The sequence below is a fragment of the Sardina pilchardus genome, chromosome 12, assembly GCF_963854185.1.
Source record: "Sardina pilchardus chromosome 12, fSarPil1.1, whole genome shotgun sequence".
In the NCBI taxonomy this organism is placed as follows: domain Eukaryota; kingdom Metazoa; phylum Chordata; class Actinopteri; order Clupeiformes; family Clupeidae; genus Sardina; species Sardina pilchardus.
Window position 1 is genome coordinate 18,317,146 of NC_085005.1, and position 11,361 is coordinate 18,328,506.

At 42.7% G+C, this 11,361-nt stretch overlaps 1 protein-coding gene across 1 annotated transcript in view; it reads left to right on the forward strand.

Moving 5' to 3' along the window:
• Positions 1-5,011: 5,011 nt before the first annotated feature.
• The window catches only part of si:dkeyp-72h1.1 (uncharacterized protein LOC799956 homolog), a gene marked incomplete in the record, with an annotated part of 11,629 nt that continues 5,279 nt past the window's right edge, over positions 5,012-11,361 (forward strand). Inside the window, 2 exon segments of the mRNA XM_062550937.1 lie at positions 5,012-5,214; positions 11,334-11,361. Coding sequence (XP_062406921.1) covers positions 11,346-11,361 — 16 coding nt within the window.

The window sequence follows — 11,361 nt, forward strand, 5'->3', positions numbered from 1 at the left end:
GAAATGTGCATACCAAACACACAAAGCTGTATAGCGTTGTGCATTCACAAAATAAATGCTTGCAGAGTATACAAACATATTGACACGCATAATAACATTTTGACTATCTTGTTCATAGCAGTGACACATGAACCTTTCATTGTGATGTCATGGCATGTTGACTGGCATAGATATTTGCTTTTTGAAACATAAACTAAGCATTTTGAGCGAGATACATGCTCATGCAGACAATCCACTGTGTGGTGGAGATTGTTCAGTTATTCAAAAAATACACTTTTTTTTGTGCAAATAATTATTTGAGAAATGTATCAAAGCCACTGAGAACAACTGGACTATGCTTACTTGCAGTAGAGGTTGAGCACTTAGAAATGCTCGGGATAATTATTTCAGCACAATACTTGCTTTACACACCAGAGGGGGCAGTGAACCTTCAGTTTTGTCTCCTGACCCCAACACGTATAGGCTACTGTAAAAACTGAAGAAATCCCAATGGAATGTGTTACATTAATCTTTAAGAGTTATTCTGTACAAGCTATCTATGTCCATCAATCAGTGTCATCAGTTCACAACTTGAGTGATGATTTATGACTAACTGATAGGTCTAAACAAAATATGCCATCCTAGACCTTAACAACTTCCAGCATGATGCAAAACGTGTAGCCTAGGACCCTCCACTGCGGATAAAGCCTAGTGGTGGAATCACTCCAATTCTCTATGTTACCTAAAGCAGGAATTGCTGATATACCCGGATGTACATTATATGAATGGTACAGCACAAACTATTGTGTATGGGGAAAAAAACCCTCGGTTATGTCAAGGTTGAAACCAATCAACATTCAAATCAAATCAACATTCCCATTAACGTCATCTACCACTTTTGTGAAACGTATGTTTGCCAACTTTCCAACAAAGCGTGTGTTGTGAAGGACGTTTTACTAACTGAATTTTGACCAAATTCATTTTCTTCTAGGCAGTGAACACAGATCCCTTTGTCTGCGATATCACTGGATCACACCCCCAAAATTAGTGTTTCAAAATGAGTGTGGTGTTTGCTTCAATTACTGTTAAAAATGTCTTTGAATGCAAAAACAGTCTGACCTTTAGTTCGCCAACTTAACCATGCAGAGCCTGGCGACTAGTCCAGTGTATATGGCATGGTGGCTAGGCCAGTGAATCTTGTGCTTAGCTTTTTATTATCTGATGATCATAAAAGCCTTTTTGAATGACCTGCCTCTGTCCTTTTCAATCCTTGTAATCTGCTTACCAGCAACATAATGCTCCAGAAAGGTTAACAGCCAACATAATCTCTCTCTCTCTCTCTCTCTCTCTCTCTCTCTCTCTCTCACACACACACACACACACACACACACACACACACACACACACACACACACACACACACACACACACACACATTATAGCCTACTAAACTTGGCCTTGAACAACTCTTCTTGTCTACTTCCCACTTGGCCTTGAGGAAATTATGTAGGAAGGATTTACAGTCTCACAAACTATAATGATGGCAATCACCATCAGTGATAGGCTGAAATATTTAACACTAAGATATACAGTTCACTCAGAAGACATTGAAAGATTGAACGTCTCATCAATACTTCAGTGAATACACACAAATATAAGACAATTGGAGGTTTTTTTGACAACCGTATGACAGAACATTAAAAAATTCAACTTTATAAGTTGTATAGGACCTTATATTTTACAGTCAATGTATAAGAGTAAAACAACATGCTAGACATGACTCAAGTAAAAAGGACACCTGTTCCCCTGCTCATGACGAGGGTCATCAATACACAGATGTAAGGGATACAGTAGGTTTGTGTTCAATGATTTACAGGCATGCATATCAAAATGGACACCATTAGAAGCCAAGCTACTGAGACCTTGGAAAAATCCACCCGCCAAGAACAGGAGTCAAGTCTTTTTATGGAGCCATGGAAAGTGGATCTATCACCTGGAGTGTCCCAATGAATGGATCCATCTCCTCTCTCTGGTTACCCTCTGTGACATCAGAGAACTGCCTCGGCCAATGGGAGCAAGAGTTGATGGGTAAGGGGGAGGGCCGGAGGTGCTTTGAAACTGTTGGCCTTGACATTTGACCCATTGGCCTTGGTTTCCCCTCCATGGAAAAGAGATGCAATATGAGCAGTGTACGCTTCAAGTCAGCTCATCCCAGCATAAGCAGAATCCTACCCAATGTATATTTTAGATCACTGATTTATAGTGAACAAAACAGGGGAGGTGCTTTACCTACGTCATTGTGAGTGACCCATGAATCGTAACCACTAACCAAATTCCTCTGCAAAAGTGCAAGAACAACTTCTACAAATAATCTGTTGGTTTTGTTATTGTTTGTTATCCCATTTTCATGTTTATGATTTGTTAAATGGGATGTGGTGATTCACAAACATCATGTCACATATGACATACATAAATATTGTGAGAGTGCTCCTCAGGTCGCAATGTCGCATCCACCTGCTACCCTCTTTGGCACATGTGACTTGGGGTGCCTCTCAACATGCCTCCTCGATCCTCGATGCTCGATCCTCGAGGGGCGTTCCCACTGATCTATAACTAACACTGGATAGACCATGGAGGTATTATATATAACTGGAGAGCGTGACTAAGTCCCGCCCTCCATACAAATGAATGGCCGATGCTAGGCTAGTAAATCCGGCCAATTTTCGTCAACGCCATATCAGAGAATGTCTAATAAGGGGAGAAGGACCACTAGCGAAATACTTCCGCATGGTACTGCAACTAGAGGGCGATCGCGAGCAAGTGATGAATGAATGGGTGGCAATGGAGCTGAACCCCCCAGTACCACATTTGTCTTTATATAATTTTTTCTCCTGAAATTGCATTAATGCATGCGATGCAGGATAACTTGACTTGACAATTAGCTGACCAATGCAATTTTCCATATGTGTTGTTATTCCTAAAAACCCTTTCAAAGTTCTCATGTCACGTGACACAAGCGAACCACTTTACGGCCATAGACCTAAAAGAAGGTTCAGCTTCACGACGGTCGTAATCGGTCGCGATTGTCGCGAGCATCCATGAGCTAAATGCTAGCATGTTACAGGGAAAACGGCCCATCCTATGAAAAGCAGAAAGGACATGAGTGACTTTTTATTTCATTTCCAGTGGAAAACCTATACTCAGGTAGCTACTACGACAATGTACATTAAGAAATGAAGTTGTCAACTGTGAAAAAAACGAGTTCTAGCCGCTTAGCCCCATAGACCACAATTCATTTATCACTTGCTCGGCAACGCCCCTAGCGGAATTTCAACATATTGCAGGAACAATCCGGTACAATGGAGTTAATAGGAAGTGGACCGGCTCTCCCTAAAGGGGCTCTGACACAGCCTTGACCCCCTGGGATAGACTATCCCATTGTTTCCCCCCGATCATTCTTTATGTAGATCAGTGAGGATTGAAGCATTTAGGAGCGAGGGAGGACGTATAAACGCTGCATGAGAGGCACCCATAGTCAGGTGGAGTTAAGGATGTGAGTTTAATGACATCATCCAGGAAGAGATATCAATGTCAAACCATGACAGCCAAGTCCAGACAAGAAAGACAAGTCAATGGCCCAAAAGCCTATGGAAAAAACCCACACTGCTTTAAACAAGCAGTTGGTTGTTATGGCCCACAGAAACACGTCACTGAGATGTGCAATAAGAATCAGATCACATTTAGGCAAAGTGTCGCTTTTTCTTTTCTGTTCGGTCCAGAAATTGCGAAAAGACTGAGTGAAGCCTGTTCCTTCCAGACTGTCTATCTCTTCAAATACAACTGCTAATTAGCCAACTGCATGTCAACGGCTCAGATTTGATCCTGGTCAGACAACTGTAAGCATAGGCCACGCACTCTCTCTGAGCTTCTGAATAGACGAGTCAGCACGACCTCACAGAGCTGAGCTGAACAATGGCGAGTGATTTACCCGTGAGTGTGTCATGGTAGGCCGACACACAGTTAACAGGTGGTGAACTCGAGTCGGCCGCGCACAGACGGCGAGGCTGCCTTCCTGGTCGCCCCTGTCGCTGTAATGTGATCGATGAGTGGCCATTAAAAATGCATGCTTTCTCTCATCAATAATGCACAGGGAAGGAATAAATCAGAGACTTTCCTTGGCCCGCAAACCACTGGAAGGGTTGCATGTAATGGTGCTTATTAGGTGAAAATGTTCCACTTGGCAACGGTCCCTGTCACTTGGAGATGCAGAGCCACGCTAAAGATAGATCTCGTGTCACTTGAAAACACTAGGGCACAGCTCTCTTTAGCCTAGTTGCCTGCTGTCTGTCTTGTAGCATTTTGTGGTGGACAGGACTTAATGAGTAGCATTTGAATGAATTTGAATGAGAAGCAGCAGTGAGCGAGCCCTTTGGAGAGAAAGTGTAGACTGACTGTACCTACTGATGATGACGATGATGATGATGAGGATGAGGATGATGAGGATGATGAGGATGGTGATGATGGTGGTGGAGGTGTTATTGTTTGTAATAGGTAACGGTTATTATTCAATATAATATGCTCTTCATCAGCAATACTGGTTTAATGTCATATAGAAAGAAGTCAAGAAAGAAAAGACTATGGTATCTTCAATGGTATCAAAATCGATTTTTTAATTGTAAACTGATATGGTCTGTCTGTTATGAGTGTTTTTGGCTGAGTCACGAATCTGGTGCTCAAATTAAACATGTCTCATCAGATTTATGCTACTTCACGACCCCTCAATTAACAAGCACAGACTACCAACAGCTGACAAAAATAATTTGAAATGGCCATATGTGCTTCATTGTTGAATAAGATATTTTAGGATAGACTACATCCACTCCCCCTCGCCCTCGCTCTCTCTCTCTCTCTCTCTCTCTCTCACACACACACACACACACGCGCGCGCGCGCACACACACACACACACACACACACACAGGCAGGCACGCACATGCAGCCTCTCACCATAAACCCATCATTGCCTACGCCATCCACACGGAGGCTCTTGCTGATCTTGCTTGTCACTTTGTGGGAGAGTGAAAGAGACTACAAACCAGCCGCACCAACTTTACCGAGCGCACGGACACCGGGAGAAGGAAAGCGGCTCGAGCTTGAAAACGCACGCTCTCAAGCTTTTGTTACAGGACTACCTGCTGCACGACCAAGATTACGATTGACAGCTATCCACATTGAGGTAAGACTTGTTTGGATTGGATGAGTTTCTAATTCGGAGATATGCTTAGCTTGACGCTAAGCATATCTATGTTGCGAACATTGCAGAAGGATTTTCAGAATCATTCAGCTTTGAGTTTCCTCAAATAAATATGTGGCATCATTTCAGCTAGCAGTGGTATGCACTCTTTTCACGGTTTAACCTAGTTATAAACTATCAAAAATAACGGTCTAACCGTATAATGGCAGACAGGGGAGTTTTAACGAACTTCCATCATTAGCTAGAGACAGGCTATGTCTCGACTCTAGTTCCAAACTTCGCATACACATTTTAAACCGGTTATCTACGGAAGGGACCAGTCCAGAGGCAATTTAAATTTTGTGACGACGTGTGTGTACATTCAGGCAGTTTCACTGGCAGATCGGCTCACTCAACAACAGTTGTCCACTGTGTTGAGCAGCGTTACCAGCAAGCGCGCACACTTAAGTGCAACAGATTGACTGAACTACCTTAATATGAAATTGGTCCATAAAGTATTACTGTGCCACAAATAATACAGTGCACGCCATACAGAGCAAACATTTACAGTTGAATGTATTAGGTGTCTGTCATTTACATTAAGACTAGGGCGTAGGCCTAATTTGCATGAATTCAGTGGGCACCAATTAATTTAAGTTTCCCGCCTTGCTCTAATGCATTAACTGTGTAGCCCCATGGTAATGATTTCGTCATAAAATGGACCCAGCAGATGAAATGGTGTATTCGTTTTCCTTTCAAATGATGCAAATTCACGTTTTCTTCATGGCACGTCACACTTAATGCATTGGCCTACCCAATCAATCCACACTAGGCTATGCACACCATTCAAACCAGTGCGCACAAGTGCAGAACTGTCTATGAGCGGCGGTTTGCACTATGAGCGGCGGTTTGTACTCGCAGAGAATCAGCCCGTGACCACAGGCGCTCGGCTCACGGCACGATATCAGTAATTTTCCTGGATTTGAATATCAGTTTCCATACTGAAACAGCCTGTTTCCATTACCTCGCCCACTCCCATATTAATTATAATCACAATATAAGTATCTGTTTTTTTGGTCTCCACAGTGTAGTTGACAGGCAACTGAGTTTTTTTTTAATTAACTAGACTGTTAGTCATTGGTAGGTTTGTTTCATTCAATCTTTCGCAGTCCATTCTCTTTGTTGATGGAAATCAGCTGTAGGCAAATTCTACACTCCCTGCTCTCCAAATTTGCATGGCCCAATAAATTTATGGGAGCTAACAGAGAGCCTATGCGTTTCCGCCACTTCATTGTAGTCTACACATCCCACCGTCGTGTGTGTGAGATCAGATGTGTCTCTCTTGACGCATTTTCATGAGCAAAAACGAAGCCTTTAATTGGCCGCCCACTGATCAAATTATGCTCAGTGCTTGTGTGCGGGCCATAATGGACACTAGGGCCACGCGTAGCCTTTTTTATCACGCGCTTACATGTCTTTTGTTAAGGCGGTTCTTGTTAGCATACGCTCCTTTAGCAGTGAAAGGGCTCGTGCGCTAACAAGGGCTCGAGCGCATGTGTTTTTTTTCCCCCGCGACCATCACAATAACCCTTGTGCATAATTAGTGTTATTTTGCCACGGACCTCAAGCGGAGAGAGCGGACACAGAGCACATTACTTTATGGAGATCTGCGCTGCCGGCCTTCAGCAAGATTAATGCGAATTTTTTTGTTAGTAGCCTACAACTCACCAACATGCATGATGCATTGATTGAGATGTATTTTTCACATTTCATAATCAGATTGTATTTGCTCTGCAGCTGCCACTGAGACCGGGAATAATCCCCTCGGCTGCTACCTCAGTGGTGAGAGTTCCGGTTTAATTGACACCCCACTCCTGTGATAATGGAACTGTCTAATATAGTGTCTTCCTGTTGTTTCATCTTCACTCAAGATGATAGTGTCCTAAGCGACCTTTCCCTGTGAGGAAAGCCCACAGAGTGAAATGATAGTTTAGCTTAGCTTTGGAGAACCTTTGTCATCTCTTACTAACAGTATTTTTCAAACTATCAATCTCTGGTTTTGTTGAGACCCAGCAAAAGCATTCTGAGATACAGTAGGTAGTTCATGCTTTCACAAGTGTACATGTCTGACAGATGCATAGGCAGGGTCTTTGGGGGAGCTGGAGTGCCCTATATTATTCATGGGTTTCATCAGGTCCCTTTCGCAGGTGTATTAATCAAACATCATGCAGCCTGCATTCATTATCTAGGTGCTTGATTTTATACACTTGTGGAAAGGGATCTGATGAAATCCATGAATATATGCTTCCGGCCCACAAGTTCAGTGGTGTGCAAATACTGAGCAATAAAAGGACACAGAATCATGCAACACTGGGCAATGCACTTCTGGTGGACAAATAACTTTCCGCCCCCAGTTAAGAACTGATATAGTGACCCAGTAACATTTGCTACTGTATGTTCATGCCCTTTACCATCTTGTAGGGCACTCACAAACAGGAAAAGTCATTGTATATTCAACCATTGAACTTGAACCATGTGGGAGTTGTTTTCTAATGTCCACTTCCTTGTGCACGCTGTGAGTGTACAATGTGAGTAGGCTATGACTCACATGTACAAAATGCGAGAGACATAACAAAAAAAAGGCCGATTGGACTGGGATTGCAATATATAGTTCACCACTGCTTCAAACAATCGATCTCACCCCCTGCGTCATGCAAGGCACATGCCACTGACTGGGCCTTAGGTCCACACCATTCACACTATACCAGTGAGAGAATACTAATATGAATGGACATCAGCCTCATTTCCGAGCTCCAGCCATGGCTTTGTAGGGGCGCAGCAGGAGAGCAGCTCATTTGCAGTGCTGTTGGAGTCAGTGGGGCGGTCAGTCCTGAGTCTTACAGAGGTGGAGGAGCGTATAGGTGGATGCAGGTGCAGCTACTTTTGGTTTGGGAAAGATTCTTGATTGAAAGATTGTAGTCTTTTTAACGAATGCCCCCTCTTTCAAGCGTTACTCAAAAGACTACAATATTTCAAGAATCATTCACAAATCTTGTCAAAGTCTGTCAGTGTAAGGTAGGCTTTAGTCTCTCTCCACGTGGTGGCGGCCGCCGCCATCTCAGCATCCAGCTTCCAACAGCTGCTTATGCGTTCCCTTAAAATGACTAGGAAGAGACCAGTAGCTGAATAACAGCACAGAATAGGTCACTGGAGCACATAGATAATGCATGTATTCTAATGAAGATGTGAGCTGGGGGAGCAGTGACATGCACGCACGCACACACGCACGCACGCACGCACGCACGCACGCACTTGGGTCTAAGTGCCTGAGAGGACCCGGGTTCGGTCGGTCAGTCGGTCAGATTTCCCGATCTTACTGCCGATCTCCCTCTCCCACCTGCTTCCTGTCACTCCTCACAATCCTATCTGAATAAATGCCAACAAGCCTAAAATGTACTTAAATCAATCAATAAATGAACACATAAATAGATGAATAGATAAATGTGCAAGCAGAGAACAAGTAACATTTTCCAATGCCACAGCATCTCCTTCAAAGTCAGCAGCGGAGAGGTTTTTTTTTCTTTTTTTCTGTCCAGCATTTTTTGGTGTTTGTTTTGCAATTGTATGTCTTACTATATAATGTAAAACATTAAAGACATATTCAATTCGTAATTGAACAGAAATAAGAAGTATGTTAAAAGAAACATTCAGCAGTGGAGAGCAGAGGCAAGTGGTGCCTCATGAAGCTCATCAGGAACCATGTTGCAGGCTGCAGGTAACCATGCGTTTAGTTCAGTAGAACAGTACATTGTATGGTCAGACAGACATTAACAACCTATATCTTGAATCACTTGTTCACTTGTTCACCCATAGGAGTGCTTGGTGCTTGATACTGAGTGCACAAACACTTGAAGCACGAACGCACGGACATACACACACACACACACACACACACACACACACACACACACACAGACACACACACACACACACACACTCACACTCAATCATGCCTGTCTTGGTAGCTAGCCATGGTCCTGGAATGCATGTGTAAATCTTATGTGAGTGATGTCCACAGACACCTCCTATGGATGAGGGGCAGTGAGAGCTTAGAGCTACTAGTGAAGTGGAGGAGAACGGGGCGGACGTGGGCAGGTAAGGAGGGATTAAATCACCTTGGAACCGAAGTTGGGTGAGTGATTGCTGTCAATCATTCAGAGGGCTCAACCTGAACTTTGTTTTGTAAAAACATAAATTAAATTGGACGTACATAATGAAAATAACACAGATGATGTAGCTGGAATAAGCCTGGCTCTGCCTTCCTACATCACTTCAGCTCAGTTTTCATTTCCCTTCAGTACGTCTTCTGGGTCTGCGGTATATTCGCAGGTTTTCTCAAGACAAAAATGTGCAGGTCCAAACAGCAAACAGAGTAGCGAGTAACGATGACGTTGAAGTCGCTAATTTGCGCTAGTTTGAGCACGTCACGTCATGACTAAACGTTAGCGATTGGTAATGGCAGACATGAGTGGCTCTGGGCAGATCCAATAGGTTTTAAACATCAACAGAGTATCCGCATTCAAGGAAGATCAAGCTTGGAAATGGAAAGTGGCCAGACTCTCTGTACATTATGAATGTACAAGAGTATGGTAGGACCAGGCTAGCTGGGAATAACCTGAATAGTGGGAAAAGTTGGAGGAGGGATATAATATATAGGTTTGCCCAATTGCATTATGTTTTACTGACTTACTGTAGTGAAAGCATCTGAACAGCCTGGTACATATACAGTAGTATACACTTTTCTGATTTATTTTAGAATAGAATGAAAGTGCAATCAAAGCACGCACATGCAATTAAACATTTTTTTTTGTTTCAAAACCGTGATGTTTCAGGCCTGTAAGCGTTTCTGAGGAAGGGCTTACAGGCCCGAAATGTCACGGTTTTTAAATAAAAAAATTGGGAGCAAAATTTTGGTTGCAGCGGACTTTTCTCTTTACATATTTTAGAATATTTTGAATTTTTACAATATAAGCTAACACTAACAAATGATTCTGTAAAATATCATTTGAAAAGAAAAAACATCTAAGTATCTGTTAGTGCTTCTGTACATTTAATTGTGATTAATGACATAATAAACCGCTCACAAAAAGTAAGGAAACTTGACTTTGGCCCATTATATCTCCCCTTTAGTAATATCAACCAGTAAAGTGTTTCATATCATTTTTATCGTTGATTTGTCACCTTTACAAAGAGGTATAGCTTGTAAGCATAGGGCAATCATGAAATGAGCAACACAAGCAAACGTGTAAGTAGTGCCAACGAAAAATGTGCCAAAATGGCCTGTTATGCTATTGAATTCACCTTTGTTACTTCAAGCATTGACGATTGCACTCTCCCACAGAAATGAGGAAAACAAAACATGTTAGGCATACATTTGTTCATTTTACACTCAGTGTCAGGGTCCTCAGTAGCGTGTAGAGGATCCATATGCAGCCACAACAGCAAACTGTGAGCAGTTTAAATGAACGTACTGGAAGAGCATCTCTGATAGAGCATCTCTGATCTCTGACACACTGCTACGGTATCCAGTAAGTGCGACAAGGCCGAGCTTCAAGGATGATTCCTTATAAAAATCGCTGAATATGTTTTTTTTTTTTTTTAAAGAAAGCTGTCAAAGGAAATCATGCTGTCGAAAGAACGTGTGGTCATTGCCATCTATATTTGTAAAGACCAGTGAAGTGGAACAAACTCAAAAAGGAAAGGGTTGGAAACAAGAAGCCAGGGTTGGCAAAACATGGATTTTAAATGGTAAAGGGCATGGCAGTCTTGTTTTTGCAAGTTCTTATTCGATATCTCATTCACAAACCTGACTTATTATTTCTTTGCCTGAAGCAAGACCAGATCCAATGCACCATAGTAACTCTGAAGTTGCAGCAGCTGACGTTGAAGTGGGCGTTAAATGACAAAAGTTGTCCAGTGACTCATGTTGTCAATTGAGACGGCCCTGCAGAGTCGCTTGCTTCCTATGGGCCTGTTATGGTGGCGGTGGTGGTGTCGTCTGGAGTCACACGACGGAGCCATTTTTCATGTTCTTCTTGTTTCTCGTCCTTTTGTTCGCCTAGAGACGACATATCATGACAGAGGTGATGA